Raw genomic sequence first — 21,734 nt, 5'->3', positions numbered from 1 at the left:
CCGGATGTTCTGCAGGCTCCAGCAGATCTCCTTGATGCTGATGGCCCCACCCCTCGGGATAGCCCCGCCCCCCCGGGATAGCCCCGCCCCCGTGGATGGCCACGCCCCCTGGCTGGCCACGCCCCCCCCGCGCTGGCCACGCCCCCCGCACCCGGATGTTCTGCAGGCTCCAGCAGATCTCCTTGATGCTGATGGCCCCGCCCCCCCGGGATAGCCCCGCCCCCGGATGGCCACGCCCCCTGGCTGGCCACGCCCCCATGGATAGCCACGCCCCCCGCGCTGGCCACGCCCCCCGCACCCGGATGTTCTGCAGGCTCCAGCAGATCTCCTTGATGCTGACGCTGCGGTCGAAGGTGACCCAGCCCCGCCGGAAGAACCTGCGGGGACGGCGCCGTGTCCCCAACATGTCCCCAAGGTCCCCAACATGTCCCCAAGGTCCCCAAGGGGTCCCCGGGGTGTCCCCAAGGGCCCCAGGGTGTCCCCAAAGTCCACGGGGTGTCCCCAAGGGGTCTTCAAGGGCCCCACGCTGTCCCCAAGGCCCTCGGGGTGTCCCCAAGGGCACCGCCACGTCCCCAAGGGGTCCCCATGATGTCCCCAAGGTCCCCAAGGGCCCCGGGGTGTCCCCAAGGGCCCCACGCTGTCCCCAAGGTCCTCAGAGTGTCCCCAACATCCCCACAATGTCCCCAAGGGCCCTGGGGTGTCCCCAAGAGTCCCAGGGTGTCCCCAAGCTCCTCAGGGTGTCCCCAAGGGCCCAACACTGTCCCCAAGGTCCTTGGGGTGTCCCCAAGGGCCCCAGGATGTCCCCTAGGGCACCACCATGTCCCCATGGGGTCCCCAAGGTCCTCGGGGTGTCCCCAATCTCCCTGGGGTGTCCCCAAGGGCACCGCCATGTCCCCAAGGGGTCCCCATGATGTCCCCAAGGTCCCCAAGGGCCCCGGGGTGTCCCCAAGGGGTCCCCAAGGTCCTCGGGGTGTCCCCAAGGGGTTCCCAACATCCCCATGATGTCCCCAAGGTCCCCAAGGGGTCCCCAAGGGCCCCACGCTGTCCCCAAGGTCCTCAGAGTGTCCCCAACATCCCCACAATGTCCCCAAGGGCCCTGGGGTGTCCCCAAGGGTCCCGGGGTGTCCCCAAGGGGTCCCCAAGGTCCTTGGGGTGTCCCCAATGTCCCTGGGGTGTCCCCAAGGGCACCGCCATGTCCCCAAAGGGTCCCCAACATCCCCACGATGTCCCCAAGATCCCCAGGGTGTCCCCAAGGGGTCCCCAAGGGGTCCCCAACATCCCCACGATGTCCCCAAGGGCCCTGGGGTGTCCCCAAGGGCCCCGGAGTGTCCTCAAGAGGTCCCCAAGGTCCTCCGAGTTCCCCAAGGGCCCCACGCTGTCCCCAGGGTCCCAACGGGGTCCCCGGGGTGTCCCCAAGGGGTCTGTGTAAGTCCCAGAATGTCCCCAAGATCCCCAGGGTGTCCCCAAGGGGTCCCCAAGGTCCTCGAGGTGTCCCCAAGGGCACCGCCATGTCCCCAAGGGGTCCCCATGATGTCCCCAAGGGCCCCAAGGGCCCCGGGGTGTCCCCAAGGGGTTCCCAACATCCCCATGATGTCCCCAAGGTCCCCAAGGGGTCCCCAAGGGCCCCACGCTGTCCCCAAGGTCCTCAGAGTGTCCCCAACATCCCCACAATGTCCCCAAGGGCCCTGGGGTGTCCCCAAGAGTCCCAGGGGGTCCCCAAGGTCCTCAGGGTGTCCCCAAGGGCCCAACACTGTCCCCAAGGTCCTTGGGGTGTCCCCAAGGGCCCCAGGATGTCCCCTAGGGCACCACCATGTCCCCACGGGGTCCCCAAGGTCCTCGGGGTGTCCCCAATCTCCCTGGGGTGTCCCCAAGGGCACCGCCATGTCCCCAAGGGGTCCCCAAGATGTCCCCAAGGTCCCCAAGGGCCCCGGGGTGTCCCCAAGGGCCCCACGCTGTCCCCAAGGTCCTCAGAGTGTCCCCAACATCCCCACAATGTCCCCAACGGTCCTGGGGTGTCCCCAAGGGCACTGCCATGTCCCCAAGGGGTCCCCAGGGGGTCCCCAAGGGCCCTGGTGTGTCCCCAAGGGTCCCAGGGTGTCCCCACGGGGTCCCCAAGGTCCTCAGGGTGTCCCCAAGGGCACCGCCATGTCCCCAAGATGTCCCCAAGGGTCCACAAGGGCCCCAGGATGTCCCCAAGGGCACTGCCATGTCCCCAAGGGGTCCCCATGATGTCCCCAAGGTCCCCAAGGGCCCCGGGGTGTCCCCAAGGGCGCCACCATGTCCCCACGGGCTCCCCAAGGTCCTCGGGGTGTCACCAATGTCCCCGGGGTGTCCCCAAGGGGTCCCCAATGTCCTTAGGGTGTCCCCAAGGGCCCCGGCGTGTCCCCAAAGTCCCCAGGATGTCCCCACAGTGCCCCCAAGGTCCCCAAGGTCCCCAGAGTGTCCCCAAGGTCCCAATGGGGTCCCCGGGGGTGTCCCCAAGGTCCTCGGGGTGTCCCCAAAGTCCCCAGGATGTCCCCAGAGTGTCCCCAAGGTCCCAACGGGGTCCCCAGGGGTGTCCCCAGGGGTGTCCCCAAGGTCCCCGGGGTGTCCCCAAAGCTCCGCCCCCCCCCAAGCCACCTACCGCCGCTCGGGCTGCGGTTCGGACAGGGCGACGCGCATGAAACCGGGGTAGCGTTTGCAGAGCTGCGGGGAACAGGCGGCGTCAGGGTGTGATGGGAACAGGCGGCGTCAGGGGGTTGTGGGGACAGGGGGGTTGTGGGGACAGGCAGCGTCAGGGTGTTGTGGGAACAGGCATGTCGGGGTGTTGTGGGAAGAGGGGGGATCAGGGTGTTGTAAGAACAGGCGTGTTGGGGTGTTGTGGGTACAAGCGCTGTCAGGGTGTTGTGGGGACAGACCACGTCAGAGTGTCGCAGGACAGTCGCGTCGGAGTATTGTGGTAACAGGTACGTTAGGGTGTTGGGATAGGTGATGTCAGGGTGTTGTAGAACAGGGGCGTCAGAGTGTTGCGGGGACAGGCGATGTCAGGGTGTTGTGCGAACAGGCATGTTGGGGTGTTGTGGGTAGAAGGGGCAGCAGGGTGTCACAGGAACAAGCCCATTGGGGTGTTGTGGGGACAGCATCGGGGTGTTGTGGGAACAGGCACGTTAGGGTGTTGTGGAGATAGGTGATGCCAGGGTGTTGTGGGAAGAGACACTTTGGGGTGTCACGCGAACAGGCGCATCAGGGTGTCAAGGGAACAGGAGCATCAGGGTGTTGCGGGAACAGGCGCGTCGGGGTGTTGCGGGAACAGGTGTGTCGGGGTGTCGTGGGAACAGGCGTGTCGGGGTGTTGCGGGAACAGGCGCACTCACGGCCACGATCTCGGCGTGCGAGATGTTGGGCGCGATGTTGCGCATGAACAGCGAGCAGGTGCGGTGTAGCGCCCGCGGCTTGGCCTCCCCCGCGCCGCCTGTCGCGCCGCCGCCTGTCGCGTTGCCGCCTGTCGCCGGCGCCGGCGGTGCCGCCCCCCCGCCGGGGGCGGAGCCGGGGGTGGCGGCGGCGGCTGTTCCCCCGCCGGCGGCTGTTGTCGTTGTTGTCGTCGCGGCGGTTGTTGCGGCGGCGGTGGCGGGCGGAGGGGGCGGGGTCGGCGCCGGGGGCGGGGCCCCCGAGGCGGGGGGCGGGGCCGGGGGCGGGTCCCGGGGCGGCTCCTCCTTCGGCTTCTCCTCTGGGGGGGGCACAAAGGGGAGGGGTTAGGGAGGGAGGGGCCATAGGAGGAGGGGCTATGGGAAGGGGAGGGGCTATAGGAGGGGGAGGGGCTATAGGAGGGGGCTCCATATCCCCCCGTCCCCCACATTCCTCCATGTCCCTCTATGTCCCCCCGTGTCCCCCGTGTCCCCCCATGTCCCTCCATTGTCCCCCAAGTCCCCCCATTGTCCCCATTGTCCCCTCATTGTCCCCATGTCCCCGTTGTCCCCATGTCCCCCATGTCCCCCATTGTCCCCGTTGTCCCCATTGTCCCCGTTGTCCCCATTGTCCCCATGTCCCCCTTGTCCCCATGTCCCCCATTGTCCCCATGTCCCTCCATGTCCCCATGTCCCCCATTGTCCCCCGTTGTCCCCAATGTCCCCCCATGTCCCCATTGTCCCCGTTGTCCCTCATGTCCCCATTGTCCTCCATGTCCCCCCATTGTCCCCATGTCCCCCCATTGTCCCCCATTGTCCCCATTGTCCCTCATTGTCCCCATGTCCCTCCATGTCCCCCCATTGTCTCCATGTCCCCCCGTTGTCCCCCATTGCCCCCATTGTCCCCCATGTCCCCAATGTCCCCATTGCCCCCATTGTCCCCTCATTGTCCCCATGTCCCCCATGTCCCCCCATTGTCCCTATGTCCCCATTGTCCCCCATTGTCCCCATTGTCCCCCACGTCCCCATTGTCCCCATTGTCCCTATTGTCCCCCATTGTCCCCATTGTCCCCCATTGTCCCCATGTCCCCATGTCCCCCGTTCTCCCCTCATTGTCCCATTGTCCCCATTGTCCCCTCATTGTCCCCGTTGTCCCCCCATGTCCCCATTGTCCCCATTGTCCCCATTGTCCCCCCATGTCCCCATGTCCCTCGTTGTCCCCCCATTGTCCCCCATGTCCCCCATTGTCCCCATTGTCCCCATTGTCCCCGCTGGCACCGGGCGGGTTCCGGCCGCCCTCGTCGCCGCTGTCGCTCTCGGAGCCGCTGCCGTCGTCGTCGCTGTCGTCGCCGCGCGGCCGCTTCCGGGGCGGGTCCCGGGCCTGGGGGCGGGGCCGGCCTCAGGGGGCGGGGCCGGCGCGGGGGGGCGGGGCCAGACCCGGGGGGCGGGCCCGGACATTGGGGGAGGGGCCAGACATCGGGGGAGGGACCAGATATGGGGGTGGGGGTGGGGCCAGACACGGGGGTGGGGCCAGACATGGGGGGTGGGGCCGGACAATGGGGGTGGGGCCAGACATTGGGGGTTGGGCCAGACATGGGGGTGGGGCCAGACATTGGGGGTGGGGCTACAAATGGGGGTGGGGCCAGACAGTGGGAGCGGGACTAGAAATGGGGGTGGGGCCAGACACGGGGGTGGGGCCAGACCCAGGGGGTGGGGCTAGACATGGGGGGCGGGGCCAGGCATGGGGGCGGGGACAGACACTGGGGGTGGGGTTAGACATGGGGGCGGAGCCAGAAATTGGAGGGTGGGGCCAAACAATGGGGGTGGGGGGCAGGGCCAGACACAGGGGGCGGGGCCAGACATGGGGTGGGGCCAGACATGTGGGTGGCTCCAGACACAGTGGGTGGGGCCAGACACGGGGTGGGGCCAGACATGGGGGCAGAGCTAGAAAATGGGGGCGGGGCCAGACATGGGGGGGGGCAGAGCCAGACATGGGGAGGCGGGGCCAGGCTGTGTGGGTGTGGCCAGGCTGTGGGGGCGGAGCCAGATGCCGGGGGCGTGGCCAGGGGGCATCGGGGGCGGGGTCTGGACTGCCCTGAGCCCTGGGGGGAGGGGCCAGGGGGACCTTGTTGAGCAGGGGGGCGGAGCTTTGTGTGGGAGGGGCTTTTTTGGAAGGGGTGGGGATTAATTAGGGGAGGGGCTTGTGCAGGGGGTGGGGCTCGCTCGAAGGGGGCGGGGCTTAACGGGAAGGGGCGGGGCTTCCCAATTGGGGGTGGGGTGAAGGGGGCGTGGCCTCTCTGGGGGTGTGGCCTCGGGGGCGTGTCCCACCTTCTTGGGCTCCTTGTCAGGCTCCTCCTCCTTCCGGCCTTTCTCCTCCTCCTCCTCCTCCTCCGGCCCCTTCTTGGCCTTGTCCTCCACAGGCTCCGCCCCCTCGGCCTGGGGGCGGGGACAGTGTCATGGTGGGGGGCGGGGGGGGACACCCGGTGGGGAGGAACAGTCGGGGCAGGAGGAACACCCTGCTGGGGAACACCCTATGGGGAACAGCCGGCCTGGGGGAACACCCTATGGAGAACACCCTTTTGGGGAACACCCTGCTAGGGAACACCCTGCTGGGGAACACCCTAAGGGAACAGGCGACAGGGGGAACACCCTATGGGGAACACCCTATAAGAAACACGCTATGGGGAAGAGTCGGCCTGGGGGAACACCCTTTTGGGGAACACCCTTTTGGGGAACACCCTATGGGGAACACCCTATGGAAACACACGGCGAGGTGAACAGGCGGCGGGGGGAACACACGGCGGGGGGAACACCCTATGGGGAACATCCCATGGGAACAGCCGGCGGGGGGAACACCCTACGGGGAACACTCTGTTGGGGAACACTCTATGGGGAACACCCTATGGGGAACACCCTATGGGAACACCTGGTGGGGGGAACAGGCAGTGGGGGGAACACCCTATGGGAACACCCCATGGGAACACCCGGCGGGGGGAACACCCTATGGGGAACATCCTATGGGGAATACCCTAGGGGAACACCCCATGGGAACACCCGGCAGGGGGAACAGGCAGTGGTGGGAACACCCTATGAGGAACACCCCATGGGAACACCCAGCGGGGGGAACACCCTATGGGGAACATCCTATGGGGAACACCCTATGGGAACACCCTACAGGAACACCCGGCGCGGGGAACAGGCGGTGGGGGGAACACCCTATGGCAACACCCTTTAGGGGAACACCCTGCTGGGGAACACCCTTTTGGGGAACACCCTATGGGAACAGGCGACAGGGGGAACACCCTATGGGGAACATCCTATGGGGAAGAGTCGGCCTGGGGGAACACCCTTTTGGGGAACACCCTGCTGGGGAACACCCTATGAGGAACACCCTACGGGGAACACCCCATGGGAACAGGCGGGGAGGGGGGGAACACCCTATGGGGAACGCCCTGCTGGGGAACACCCTATAGGAACAGGCGGTGGGGGGAACACCCTAGGGGAACACCCTGTTGGGGAACACCCTACGGGAACACCCCACGGGAACACCCGGCGGGGGGTACAGGCAGCGGGGGGAACACCCCATGGGAACACCCCACGGGAACACCCGGCGGGGGGTACAGGCAGCGGGGGGAACAGGCGGCGGGGGGAACACCCTATGGGAACACCCCATGGGAACACCCGGCGGGGGGAACAGGCAGCGGGGGGAACACCCCATGGGAACACCCCACGGGAACACCCGGCGGGGGGTACAGGCGGCGGGCACACCCGGACCTTGGCGTCACCGTCGCGGCGCTCGGGGGGGCCGCGGGGGTCGTCGCGGCGCTCGGGGGGGCCCCGTTCCGGCCCCTCCTCCTCCTCCTGCTCCAGCACCCGCAGGTCGGTGTCGGTGCCGCCCTCCATCTTGATCACGGCTGCGGGGAGCGGGAACGGGAATTCCGAGCGGGAACGGGAATAATACGGGAATTCCCAGGGGGATCCCCAGGGAACGGGGATCCCGAGGGAGCGGGAATGGGAATTCCGAGCGGGAACGGGAATATGGGAATTCCCGGGGGAAGCCCCAGGGAACGGGGATCCCGAGGGAGCGGGAATTCCGAGCGGGAACGGGAATAATATGGGAATTCCCAGGGGGAAGCCCCAGGGAACGGGGATCCCGAGGGAGCGGGAATGGGGATTCCGAGCGGGAATGGGGATTCCGAGGGGGAACGGGAATTCCGAGGGGGAATCGCCAGGGAACGGGGATTCTGAGAGAACGGGAATGGGGATTCCCAGGAGGAATGGGAATTCCCACGGGGATCCCCAGGGAACAGGGATCCCGAGAGAACGGGAATGGGAATTCCGAGCGGGAATGGGAATATGGGAATTCCCACTGGGAATCCCCAGGGAACGGGGATCCCGAGGGAGCGGGAATGGGAATTCCGAGCGGGAATGGGAATTCCCACAGGGAATCCCCAGGGAACGGGGATCCCGAGGGAGCGGGAACGGGAATTCTGAGCGGGAACGGGAATTCCCACGGGGAATCCCCAGGGAACAGGGATCCCGAGGGAGCGGGAATGGGAATTCCGAGCGGGAACGGGAATAATATGGGAATTCCCAGGGGGAAGCCCCAGGGAACGGGGACCCCGAGGGAGCGGGAATGGGGATTCCGAGGGGGAATGGGATTCCACGGGAAATCCCCAAGGAACGGGGATCCTGAGGGAGCAGGAATGGGAATTCCGAGTGGGAATGGGAATATGGGAATTCCCAGGGGGAAGCCCCAGGGAACGGGGATCCCGAGGGAGTGGGAATCGTGAGGGAACGGGAATTGTGAGGGGAATCCCGAGGGAGCGGGAATTCCGAGGGAATGGGTGGGAAAGGGGGAGAATCCTGAGGGAAAAGGGGATGAGGGAGGAGATTCCAGAGCAAAACAGGGTGGAACCGGGATGAGAAGGAGATTCCGGGTGGGAAAACAGGGATAAGAGGGGAGATTCCAGGGAAAAACAGGGATAAGGGGGGGGTTTGAACAGAGGAGGGGACCGGGAGCAGGTTTCCAAGCGGGAAATGGGGAGTCGAGCGGGAAACTGGAGCGGGATGGGAATTTTGTGTGGGAAAACGGGATTGGGGATTGGGTTTGTGCAGGAAAATGGGATTAGAGACATAATTTTGTGTGGGAAAGTGGGATTAGGGACCGGTTTTGTGCGGAAAAGTGGGAACAGGGCCCAATTTTGTGCGGAAAACTGGGAACAGGCACCGATTTTGTGCGGAAAACCAGGATTAGGAGAGAAACATCTAATAGAACATGGTGCTAAATGCAATTTTCCGCACAAAATTGTGTTTGGAGAGGAATTTTGAGGGAAAAAATAGGATTAATGATGGAAAAGGTGATGGAATCAACGGGTTGTGTGCGGAAAACGGTGTTGAGGGAGCTGTTCCCGAGCGGAAAATGGGATAAATGGGGATTTTCCGGGCGCGCGCCGGGTGTTGCCGCCGCCTGTACCGGCGTCGAGGGTCTTGATGATGGCGGGCGCGCGGGTCGATGTCCAGCAACAGGTTTTCGAACCACCCGTTGTCCAGCAGGTACAGGAAAACGTTCAGGCGGTTGCGCAGCGCCGCCTGTGCCTCCTGCTTCCGCTTGCCGGCCTCGTCCGGGTGGTACTTGGAGCGGAACCTGTTGCGGGAACAACACGCGGACGAGGGTCGTTTGTCACCCGCGCGCCGGGTGTAGCGGCCCCCGCGCCGGGTGTAGGGACCACCGCCGCCCCCCAACACCCAACACCCGGAAGGGCGTCCGGGCCGCGATTCCGGCAGGGAAAACCAAAGGGGGGGGCTCGGAAAAGCGGCCCCGCGCGCAACCGGAAGCGGCTCATACCTACCATGGCCCCTTCCATCGGCCGCTTTCCTGACCGTTTTTCCCATTTTTTACTATTATTAGCATTATTTTTTAACGCAAACGTTCGCGGCTGGAAATCCACCCGGAAGGGGAGAAAAAAAAAAATGGGAAAAAACACCCTGAAAAAGGGGCCGGAACGGCGCCGGAAGGCTCAAAAATAAAACAACAAACGCGCGCGGGGGTCCTGCCTGCTTCCTGCCGACTGTTGTCGCTAGCGGCCGCATTGTGCGCGGCGCCGGCCCTGGCTGTCTGCCCGCGGGGGTTTTGGGGCCGAACGGGCCGTTTTGGGGAGCGGAGGCAATCGGGGAGGTTTGGGGAGGGTTTTTTGGGGTGTTTTGGGGTGTTTTTTGGTGTTTTTGTGTGGTTTTTTGGTTATTTTTGGTGCAGGTTGGCGGACGTCCGGAGGGCGCCGGGCTCTTCCGACGGAAGGGGGAGAAAAGGGAACGGTTAAAATGCGCGTGGAGAGAGCAGGAAAACAGCAAAAAACAGCCAAATCCCCCCAAAAACAGCCCCCCGCCCCCCGCCCCACCCCCCAACCCCCCTGCCGCTGTAGCCCCCCCCCCCTTGGAGGACCAACCCCCCTCAGTGCTGAGGGGAGCAGCTGTAGCCCCCCCCCCCTTGGAGGACCAACACCCCTCAATGCTGAATGGAGCGGCTGTAGTCCCCCGCCCTTGGAGGACCAACCCCCCTCAGTGCTGAGGGGAGTGGCTGTAGCCCCCCCCCCCCCTTGGAGGACCAACACCCCTCAATGCTGAATGGAGCGGCTGTAGTCCCCCGCCCTTGGAGGACCAACCCCCCTCAGTGCTGAGGGGAGTGGCTGTAGCCCCCTCCCCTTGGAGGACCAACCCCCCTCAGTGCTGAAGGGAGCGGCTGTAGCCCCTCCCCCCTTGGAGGACCAACACCCTCTCATTGCTGAGAGCAGCGGCTGTAGCCCCCCCCCTTGGAGGACCAACACCTCTCAATGCTCAATGGAGCGGCTGTAGCCCCCCCCCTTGGAGGACCAACACCCTCTCATTGCTGAGGGGAGCGGCTGTAGCCCCCTCCCTTGGAGGACCAACACCTTCTCATTGCTGAGGGCAGCGGCTGTAGCCCCCCTCCTTGGAGGACCAACACCCTCTCAGTGCTGAAGGGAGCGGCTGTAGCCCCCCCCTTGGAGGACCAACCCCCCTCCGCGGCTGTAACCTGCACCCCCATCCAAGAGCAGCGGCTGTAGCCCCCAGCTGGGAGGACCGACCGCTCCCCAGCGCTGTTCGGCTGTAGCCCCCCTTGAAGGACCCCCCACTCCTCAACACGGAGGGGTCCGACTGTTGCCCCTCCTCCTTGGAGGACCCAGCGCTTCTCCGTACTGAGGCGTTCGGCTGTAGCCCCCTTGGAGGACCCACCACTTGGAGGATCTCAGCGTCAAGCGGTGCGACTGTTGCCCCCCACCCTTGGAGGACCTATCACTGCTCAATGCTGAGGATTGTAGCTGTCACCCCATCTTTGGGGGACCTACCAGTCCTTAATACTACGGAGCGCGACTGTAGCTCCCCTTGGAGAACCCCCCACTCGCTCCTCAGCACCGAGGGGTCCGACTGTTGCCCCCTGCTCCCTTTGGAGGACCTACTGCTCCTCAGCTCCAAGGGGTCCGATTGTTGCCCCCCTTGGAGGACCCACCACCCCTCAACGCTGAGGGGAGTTCAGGTGTTGTCCCCCCACCTTGGAGAACCTACCACCCCTCAGCTCTGAGGGGTCCGACTGTTGCCCCCCGGAGGACGTACCACTCCCCAAAGCTGAGAGGAGTTCAGGTGTTGTCCCCGCCACATTGGAGGACCTACCACTCCCCAGCTCTGACTGTTGCCCCCCCTTGGAGGACCTACCACCTCTCAATGCTGAAGAGAGTTCAGGTGTTGCACACCCCCACTCTTGGAGGACCTACCACCCCTCAACTGCTGAGGGGAGTTCAGAGGTTGTCCCTCCCATCTTACAGGACCTACCGCTCCTCTGCTCCGCCTGTCGCCCCCCCCACCTTGGAGGACCTACAGTCCCTCAACACTAAGGGGAGTTCAGGTGTTTTCCCCCCCATTGTGGAGGACCTACCACCTCTCAATGCAGAAGTGAGTTCAGGTGTTGTCCCCCCCACTCTTGGAGGACCTACCGCTCCTCGGCTCCACCTGTTGTCCCCCCTTGGAGGACCCACCCCTCCCTGTTGAGGGGAGTTCAGGTGTCGCCCCCCCACCTTGGAGGACCTACCACTCCCCAATGCTGAAGTGAGTTCAGGTGTTAGACCCCCCATCTTGGAGGACCTACCACCCCTCAACACTAAGGGGAGTTCAGGTGTTGTCCCCCCCACTCTTGGAGGACCTACCACCACTCAGCTCCACCTGTCACCCCCTCCTCGGAGGACCTACCACTCCTGAGCTCCGCCTGTCGCCCCCCCCACCTTGGAGGACCTACCGCTCCTCCGCTCCGGGGCTCCGCCTGTCGCCCCGCCCTTGGAGGACCTACCACTACCCAACACTGAGGAGAGTCCAGGTGTTGTCCCTGCCACCCTTGGAGGACCTACCGCCCCTCAACACTAAGGGGAGTTCAGGTGTCGCCCCCCCCCCCCTTGGAGGACCTACCGCTCCTCCTCAACCCCCTCTTGGAGGACCTACCACCTCTCAACACTAAGGGGAGTTCAGGTGGTGTCCCCGCCACCTTGGAGGACCTACCACTACCCAATGCTGAGAAGAGTTCAGGTGTTACCCCCCCACTCTTGGAGGACCTACCGCTCCTCTGCTCCTCAGCTCCGCCTGTCGCCCCGCCCACCTTGGAGGACCTACGACCTCTCAATGCTGAAGTGAGTTCAGGTGTCACCCCCCCCACCTTGGAGGACCTACCACTACCCAATGCTGAGAAGAGGTCGGGTGTTACCCCCCCACCCTTGGAGGACCTACCGCCCCTCAACACTAAGGGGAGTTCAGGTGTTGCCCCCCCCACTTGGAGGACCTACCATTCCTCCGCTCCGCCTGTTGTCCCCCCCTTGGAGGACCTACCGCTCCTCCGCTCCGGGGCTCTGCCTGTCGCCCCGCCCTTGGAGGACCTACAACTGCCCAACGCTGAGGGGAGTTCAGGTGTTGCGCCCCCCACCTTGGAGGACCTACCACTCCTCCGCTCCGCCTGTTGTCCCCCCCTTGGAGGACCTACCACTCCTCCGCTCTGCCTGTTGTCCCCCCCACTTGGAGGACCTACCGCTCCTCCGCTCCGGGGCTCCGCCTGTCGCCCCGCCCACCTCGGAGGACCTACCACTCCTCGTCCTTGTGCGCCAGGAAGAAGTCCTGCATCTGCTGCCGCCGGAAGTCGACCTTGTAGTCGTGGTAGCGCTTGACGGCCTCCGTCTCGTCAACCGCGTCGTCCAGCGCCAGCAGGAACTCCTTGAAGCTCTTGAGGGCCGGGGGGGCCAGGCCCACCTCCACCTCCGCGATGCTGCCCAGCCTATAGGGAACGTATAGGGAATGTATAGGGAACGTATGGAAAACGTATGGAAAACCATGGAGAAGATGTATGGAGAAATACATAGAGAAATGTATGGGGAAAGACATGGGAACAGCCTGGAATGGCAGCCCCACCTCCACCTCCGTGATGCTGCCCAGCCTATAGGGGAATGTATGGAAAATGTATGGAAATATATAGGGAACATATAGAGGATGTATGGGGAATGTATGGGGAATGTATGGGGAAATGTATGGGGAAATGTATGGGGAAAGACATGGGAACGGTCTGGAACGGCAGCCCCACCTCCACCTCCGCGATGCTGCCCAACCTATAGGGAACGTATAGGGAATATATGGGGAACGTATGGAAAACCATGGAGAAGATGTATGGAGAAATACATGGAAAAATGTATGGGGAAAGACATGGGAACAGTCTGGAATGGCAGCTCCACCTCCACCTCCGCGATGCTGCCCAACCTATAGGGAATGTATAGAGAACGTATGGAAAATGTATGGAAAACGTATGGAAAAACATGGAGAAGATGTATGGGGAAATGTATGGGGAAAGACATGGGAACAGCCTGGAACGGCAGCCCCACCTCCACCTCCGCGATGCTGCCCAACCTATGGAAAATGTATAGGGAATATATGGGGAACGTATGGAAAATGTATGGAAAACCATGGAGAAGATGTATGGGAAATGTATGGGCAAATGTATGGGGAAAGACATGGGAACAGCCCGGAACGGCAGCCCCACGTCCACCTCCGCGATGCTGCCCAATCTATAGGGAACGTATGGAAAATGTATAGGGAACGTATGGAAAACCATGGAGAAGATGTATGGGAAATGTATGGGGAACTGTATGGGGAAAGACATGGGAACAGCCTGGAATGACAGCCCCACCTCCACCTCCGCGATGCTGCCCAACCTATAGGGGAATGTATAGGGAATATATGGGGAACGTATGGAAAATGTATGGAAAAACATGGAGAAGATGTATGGGGAAATGTATGGGCAAATGTATGGGGAAAGACATGGGAACAGTCTGGAACGGCAGCCCCACCTCCACCTCCGCGATGCTGCCCAAGCTATGGAAAATGTATAGGAAATATATAGGGAACGTATGGAAAATGTATGGAAAACCATGGAGGAAATGTATGGGAAATGTATGGGGAAATGTACAGAAAGGGCCCAAACAGCAGCCCCACCTCCACCTCCGCGATGCTGCCCAATCTATAGGGAAACGTATGGAAAATGTATAGGGAACGTATGGAAAATGTATGGAAAACGTATGGAAAAACATGGAGAAGATGTATGGGAAATGTATGGGGAAATGTATGGGGAAAGACATGGGGAAAGACATGGGAACAGCCTGGAATGGCAGCCCCACCTCCACCTCCGCGATGCCGCCCAGCCTATAGGAACGTATAGGGAATGTATAGGGAACGTATAGAGAATGTATAGGGGACATACAGGGAATGTATAGGGGACGTATGGAGAATGCATAGGGGAAGGTACAGGGGAATGGATGGGGAAACGTGTGGGAACCGCCCGGAATGCCGTGTCCGCCCCCATGACCCCGCCCCTCGAAGCTCCGCCCTCACACCCATGAGGCTCCGCCCCCACACCCATGAAGCTCCTCTCGTGTACCCAAAGCTCCGCCCCCACGTCCCCGAAGCTCCGCCCCCACATCCATGAAGCCCTACCCCCGAGGCCCCACCCTCCCCCAGGAGCTCCGCCCCATCCATGAAGCTCCTCCCCATGACCCTGCCCTCCCCGAAGCTCCGCCCCCACATCCCCGAAGCTCCGCCCCATGTCACTGAAGCTCCACCCCCCCCCGTCCATGAAGCTCCTCCCCATGTCCCCGCCCCCCCGAAGCTCCACCCCCCGGGAGCTCCACCCCATGTCCCCCCCCGAAGCTCCGCCCCCCGGGAGCTCCACCCCATGTCCCCACCCCCCCGAAGCTCCTCCCCCCGGGAGCTCCACCCCATGTCCCCGCCCCCGGGAAGCTCCACCCCATGTCCCCGCCCCCCCGAAGCTCCTCCCCCCAGGAGCTCCACCCCATGTCCCCGCCCCCGGGAAGCTCCACCCCATGTCCCCGCCCCCCCGAAGCTCCTCCCCCCAGGAGCTCCACCCCATGTCCCCGCCCCCGGGAAGCTCCACCCCATGTCCCCGCCCCCCAGGAAGCTCCACCCCATGTCCCCGCCCCCCCGGGAAGCTCCGCCCCCGGAAGCCCCGCCCCCGGAAGCCCCGCCCACCTGGCCTGGATGGGCAGCACGTGCTGGGGCAGGACGTGGACGTCCGGGTGCCCCCAGGGCTGGGGGGGGGCCGTAGGTGGGGCCGGCCCCGCCCCCTCCCCCGTAGGGGACGTCGTAGCCCCCCCCGTGGTAGGAGGAGTCAGAGCCGTGGTCGTCCCTGGGGGGGATGGGGACAATGGGGACAATGGGGACAATGGGGGGACATTGGGGACAATGGGGGGACATGGGGACAATGGGGACAATGGGGGGACATGGGGGATATTGGGGACAATGGGGACAATGGGGACATGGGGGGACAATGGGGACAAGGGGGGGACATGGGGGGACATTGGGGACATGGGGGGGACATGGGGGGACATTGGGGACATGGGGGGACATTGGGTGACATGGGGGGACACAGAGGGACATGGGGGACATTGGGGGACATTGAGGACATTCGGGACATGGGGGATGTGGGGGGACGGGGGGGGACATTGGGGGACGTTGGGGACATGGGGGGGACAGGGGAACATGGGGGGACATTGAGACATGAGGGGACACAGGGGACACGTTTTGGGGGACACAATTTAGATGGGGACATTTTGGGGGGGGAGCCTCGGGGGGGGGGGGCTGCATTGGGGGGTGCCATGGGCTGGGGGGGGGGACATGGGACCCATGGGGGGGGGGTCACAGTAACGGGGGGTCCCGGAAGTGGGGAGGGACCCCGGGGGGTCATGGGAACCACTGGGGGTGTCACCCAGGGGAGGTGTCACCCGCAGGTGTCCCCTGGGCGGGGGGGTCACATGCAGGGGGGTGTCACTCGGGCTGTCATCCGGGGGTGTCACCTGGGGGGGGGGGGGGTTGTCACACCCGGGAAGGGGTGTCACCTGGGGGGGGGGGTTGTCACCACGCGAGGGTGTCACCCTAGGGGTTGTCACCTGGAGGGGGATTGTCACCCAGCTGAGGGTGTCACTCAGGAAGGGGTGTCACCCCAGGGGGGGGGTTGTCACCCGGCTGGGGGTGTCACCCAAGGGGTTGTCGCGCCCAGGAAAGGGTGTCACCCGCGGGATTGTCACCCGGAGGGAGGTTGTCACCTGGCCAGGGGTATCACCCAGGGGGTTGTCACACCCCGGAAGGGGCATCACCCGGGAAGGGTGGTCACCCAGGGGGGTGGTGTCACCCAGACGAGGGGTGTCACCCGGAGGGCGGTTGTCACTCGGCCAGGGGCGTCACCCAGACGAAGGTGTCACCCAGGGGGTTGTCCCACCCGGGAAGGGGCATCACCGGGGAAGGGGTGTCACCCGGGGGGTTGTCACCCGGAGGGAGGTTGTCACCCGGCCAGGGGTGTCACCCAGACGAAGGTGTCACCCAGGGGGTTGTCCCACCCGGGAAGGGATGTCACCCCCGGTGGGTGGTGTCACCCAGACAAGGGGTGTCACCCGGAGAGGGGTTGTCACCCAGAGGAAGGTTGTCACCCGGCGGGTTGTCACACCTGGCCGGGGCTGTCACCCGGAGGGGGGTTGTCACCCGGAGGAGGGTTGTCACCCAGAGAAGAGTTGTCACCCAGAGGAGGGTTATCACCCAGAGGGGGGTTGTCACCCAGGGAATTGTCACCCGGAGGGCGGTTGTCACCCGGGGAATTGTCACCCAGAGGGGGGTTGTCACCCGGAGCGGGGTTGTCACCCGGCGCGCGGCTGTCACCCGGAGGGCGGCGCTCACCAGTCGCGGCGCAGGCGCTTCTGGGGGGGGCTGAGCTCGTGGCGGGGGGGGGGCGAGAAGCGCTCGCGGCGGCTGCGCTCGTAGTCGCGGTAGTCGCCCCGGCTGCGCCGCTCGCGGCCCCGGTCCCACTCCCTGCGCCGGGTGACACAACAGTCGGACCACCCCCCCCGCCGGGGGCGCCCCCCCCTGCTGTGTCACCCCCGCCCCCCCCGGCCGCGCACCGGTCGCTCCAGTCGTCGCGGCGACGCTCCCGGCCCCGGTCCCACTCCCTGCGTATTGAAGGGGGGGGGGGGGGGACACAACAGTCGCGACCGACCCCCGCGGCGGCCGGGGGTTGTGTCACCCGCCCCCTGTCTCGCACGCGCGCGCGCGTCCGGCTGTTGCTGCCCCGTCACCCCCCGTCGCCCACCCGGGTCCCTTGTGGGGGTAGCAACAGTCAGACCCTGCAGTGATTGTGTCACCCCCAGCGTGTGGCTGTTGTGTGTCCGCACCCCCTAGTGCAGCTGTTGCGTCTCCTCCTGCCCCCAACGTGGCTGTTGCAGCCCCCACGCGGCTGTTGTGTCCCGGCCCCACATGGTTGTTGTGTTTCCCTATCTCGTGCGGCTGTTGCCTGTGTGTGTGCGTGTGTGTCCCTACAGCTGTTATGTACCCCTGTGCGCATGTACTATATATATATCTATTATAAATGTGTCTGTTTGTATGTGTGTATCTATGTGCGCTTGTTATGTGCGTCTGTATATACGTCTCCACCCGTGCGACTGTTGCGTGTGTGCAAGTCCCCACGCGGCTGTTGTGCGTCTGTGCGTGTGTACGTCCCCGTGCGGCTGTTCCCCTGCCCGCACAGCCGTTCCCCGCCTCGCGCGGCTGTTCCCCCCGCCCCACGACTGTTCCCCCGCGTGTGGTTGTTGCCCCATGTGGCTGTTCCCCCGTACGCCTGTTGTTCTCTCCCATGCAACTATTCCTTCCTGTGCGCTTGTTCCCTGACCCGGCTGTTCCCCCCATGCGACTGTTCCCCCATACAGCTGTTCCCCCTTCGCCCGTGTGGCTGTTCCCCTGCATGTAGCTGTTCCCCCGTGCGGCTGTGCCCCTTCGCGCGGCTGTTCCCCCCCCGTGTAGCTGTTCCTCCCCACGGCTGATCTCCCCCCATGGGGCTTCCTCCCATATGACTGTTCTCCCGTGCGCCTGTTTCCCCCGTGTGGCTGTTCCCCTGCCCGGGCGGCTGTTCTGCCCCCGTGCGGCTGTTGCCCTGCCTGTGCGGCTGTTCCCCCATGCGCCTGTTCCCCTCTATGTGGCTGTTCCTCCGTGCGCCTGTTCCGCCTTGTAGCTGTTCCCCTCCATGTGGCTGTTCCCCCCCACGCGGCTGTTCCCCCCGGCTCGTGCGGCTGTTCCCCCATGCGCTTGTTCCCCCCCGTGCGCCTGTTCCCCGTTCGCCTGTTCCCCCTGCGCATGGCTGTTCCCCTCCCATTCGGCTGTTCCCCCCTGTGCGCCTGTTCCCGGTTCGCCTGTTCCCCCATGTGCCTGTTTCCCCATGTGCCTGTTCCCCCCACACATGGCTGTTCCCCCCCCGTTCGCCTGTTCCCCTCCCGTGTGCCTGTTCCCCCGTGCGCCTGTTCCCCCCGTTCGCCTGTTCCCCGTCTGCCTGTTCCCCTCCCATTCGCCTGTTCCCCCCGTTTGCCTGTTCCCCCGTTCGCCTGTTCCCCCTCTGTGTGCCTGTTCCCCATCTGCCTGTTCCCCTCCCATTCGCCTGTTCCCCCCCGTCCGCCTGTTCCCCCCGTTCGCCTGTTCCCCCTCCATGTGCCTGTTCCCCCATGTAGCTGTTCCTCAGTGTGGCTGCTCCCCCCTCGCCCGTCCGCCTGTTCCCCATTCGCCTGTTCCCCCGTCCGCCTGTTCCCCCCGTCCGCCTGTTCCCCCCCCGTCCGCCTGTTCCCGTCCGCCTGTTCCCGTCCGCCTGTTCCCGTCCGCCTGTTCCCCCCCCCAACAGGCGCACCGGTCGCTCCAGTCGTCGCGGCGCCGCTCCTCGCGCTCCCGGGATCTCTCGTAGTCGCTCCGTTCCCGCCGGAACTTGTCCCGGCGCCGCCGGTCGTACTCGTCGTCACTGTCACCCATCGCGGGGGGGGGGGGCGGGGGGGCTGCGGGGGGGGGACGGGGGGGTGGGGGGGGGGCGGCCGGGGGGGCAGCCGGGACCCCCCCCGAACCGGGACCCCCCCCCTTAACCGGGACCCCCCCCCCAGGAACCTCCTTAAAGGGACCCCCCCCCCCGAGACCCCCCCCTTAAAGGGACCCCCCCGGCCCCCCCGGAACCCCCTTAACCGGGACCCCCTCCAAACCCCCCCCTTAAAAGGACCCCCCCAGGCCCCCCCCTTAATCGAGACCCCCCCACAGACCCCCCCCAACCGGGACCCCCCCCCCAGGACCCCCTTAAAGGGACCCCCCCCCAAACCCCCCCCCTTAACCAGGACCCCTCCATGTCCCCCCTTAACCGGGACCCCCCCGGACCCCCCCCTTAATCGAGACCCCCCCCCAGACCCCCCCAAACCGGGACCCCCCCCAGGACCCCCCTTAATCAGGACCCCCCCCCCCAGACTCCCCTTAAAGGGACCCCCCCCCAACCCCCCCCCTTAACCGGGACCCCCCCCCATCCTGGGACCCCCCCCCCGAGTCCTCCCCACCCCCCACCCACCAAGCCCCTCCCAACGCCCAAGGCCCCGCCCCCTTTTCCGGAACGCGCCCCCCCCCCCAGTCCCAGGGTTCCGCCCCCTTTACAGGGACCTCCCCCCCCCCCCCGGGACCCCCCCCGAGTCCTCCCAGGCCCCGCCCCCTTTTCTAGGCACCTCCCAAGCCCCGCCAACGCCCCAGGCCCCGCCCCCTTTTCTGGAGCCCCCCCATCCCAGGGCCCCGCCCCTTTCCAGGGACCCCCCCCCCCCATCCTGGGACCCCCCCCGAGTCCTCTCCCCCCCGCGCCCCAGGCCCCGCCCCCTTTTGTAGGGACCCGCCCCCCCCACTCGGACCCCCCCCAAGGCCCCGCCCCCTTTTCTAGGGACCCGCCTCCTCCGGCCCCTCCCCCCTCTAGAGCCCCCCCAGAGCCCCCCCGCCCCCCCAACTCGGACCCCCCCAGGCCCCGCCCCCTTCCCCGCCCCCCCCCGCGTGCCCCCCCATCCCACAATGCCCCGCGCGGCCCCACGCGGGACCCCCCCCCCCCGCGGCGCCGTGACGTCACCCGGAGCTCCCCCCGCCCCCCCCGCGGCGCCGTGACGTCACCCCGCGCTCCCCCCCCCCCGCTCCGGACCTGCTCCCGGTGGCGGCTCCGCGGCGCGCGCGGCCCCCGCTGCTTCCGGCCCGCGCAGCCGGAAGTGACGCCGCGCGAGGCGGGGAGCGGAAGTGCGCGCGGAAGGCGCGCGGGAGGGGGGGGGAGGGCGCCAACAGGGCGCGTCTCTATGGTCGCCGCCGCTCTGGCCGCGCTGGAGGACCCGGGAGGGGCCTCTATGGGCACCGCGTGGGGGGGGAGCTGCCCCCTCCCCGTGGGGGAGCGGCGGTTGGGGGCGCTCTAGGAGGGGGAAGGGCGACTCTATGGTGCGCCGGAGGCGGCTCCCGCGAAGGGCGGGAAACTCTATGGCCCTGGCGCCCCGGGACCGGAAGTGGACGCGCCGCCCCGGGAGGCCCCTCCCCCCGCGCGCAGCTCTATGGTCCGGGAGGCCGCGGGAGGACTCGGCCGTGACGTCACCGCTGCCGCCCGCGCCGATTGGCGGCGCCGCCGCCCCCCCCCCCCCCCCCGCTCCGGCCGCCATTTTGGGGCGCCGAAGGGCGCGCGGCCCCGCCCCCCGCGGCGTCACGTGGGCGCGGGAGGCCCCGCCCCCTCCCCCCCCCCCCCCCCCGCCCGGGGCCATCCCGGTTCATCCCAATGGATCCCAATGGATCCCGGTTCATTCCAATGGATCCCGGTTCATCCCAATGGATCCCAATGGGTCCTGGTTCATCCCAATGGATCTCAATGGATCCCGGTTGATCCCAATGGATCCCAATGGGGTCCTGGTTCATCCCAATGGATCCGGTTCATCCCGATGGATCCCGGTTGACCCCGGGGTGCCCCCCCCCTTCCCAATCCAGCGGATCCCGGTTCATCCCGGTGCTCCCAGCGCCCCCCCACATTGATCCCAGTTCATCCCAATGGATCCCAATGGGTCTTGGCTCATCCCAATGGATCTCAATGGATCCCAGAGTGCCCCCCCCCCCCATCCTAGTGGATCCCAATGGATCCCGGTTCATCCCAATGGATCCCAATGGATCCTGGTTCATCCCAATGGATCCCAGAGTGCCCCCCCCCCATCCTAGTGGATCCAATGGATCCCGGTTCATCCCGGTGCTCCCAGCCCCCCCCCCCATCCCAGCAGATCCAGTTCATCCCAATGGATCCCAATGGGTCCCAGTTCATCCCAATGGATCCTGGTGGATCCCAATGGATCCCAATGGATCCCGGTTCATCCCGGTGTGTTCCAAGTCCAACCCCCCCCAATCCCAGCCCATCCCGGTGCTCCCAGCCCCCCCCCCCCCCCCCCGTTGATCCTGTTCATCCCGGTGGATCCCAATGGATCCTGGTTCATCCCGGTTCATCCCGGTGGATCCCAGGGTGCCCCCCCCCCCGTTGATCCCAGTTTATCCCAGTGGATCCCAGGGGGTCCCGGTTCATCCCAACGGATCCCAATGGATCCCGGTTCATCCCAATCCCTCCAGCCCCCCCCCCCATCCCGGTTCATCCCGGTAGTTCCCCGGTTCATCCCAATGGATCCTGGTTCATCCCAATGGATCCCAATGGGTCTTGGCTCATCCCAATGGATCCCAGTGGATCCCAGAGTGCCCCCCCCATCCTAGTGGATCCCAACGGATCCCGGTTCATCCTGGTGGATCCCAATGGATCCCAGTTCGTTCCAATGGATCCCAGTGGATCCCAGGTGCCCCCCCTCCCCCCAGCCCATCCCGGTTCATCCCAATGGATCCTGGTTCATCCCGGTGCTCCCAGTGCCCCCCCCCCCATCCCAGCAGATCCCAGTTCATCCCAATGGATCCCAATGGATCC

The 21,734-nt window shown here is 65.5% G+C and overlaps 1 protein-coding gene across 1 annotated transcript; it reads right to left on the bottom strand.

Moving 5' to 3' along the window:
- Positions 1-289: 289 nt before the first annotated feature.
- Positions 290-18,778, bottom strand: LOC148590036 (serrate RNA effector molecule homolog; the record flags this gene model as incomplete). Its single annotated transcript, XM_088539546.1, is given in 13 exon segments — positions 290-377; positions 2,624-2,685; positions 3,353-3,480; positions 4,661-4,763; positions 5,711-5,818; positions 7,151-7,296; positions 8,859-8,892; positions 8,894-9,029; positions 12,519-12,707; positions 14,966-15,033; positions 15,035-15,122; positions 16,664-16,795; positions 18,651-18,778. Coding segments are annotated over 13 exon segments (1,401 nt in total), but the record flags the coding sequence as incomplete, so codon positions are not given.
- Positions 18,779-21,734: the final 2,956 nt, after the last annotated feature.

Source organism: Tinamus guttatus, unplaced genomic scaffold (genome assembly GCF_059628265.1).
Source record: "Tinamus guttatus ecotype Peru unplaced genomic scaffold, ASM5962826v1 Tinamus_guttatus_pri_ptg001822l, whole genome shotgun sequence".
In the NCBI taxonomy this organism is placed as follows: Eukaryota; Metazoa; Chordata; class Aves; order Tinamiformes; family Tinamidae; genus Tinamus; species Tinamus guttatus.
Note: the sequence above shows the minus strand (reverse complement) of the source record. Positions and strands in the feature narration are given on the sequence as shown.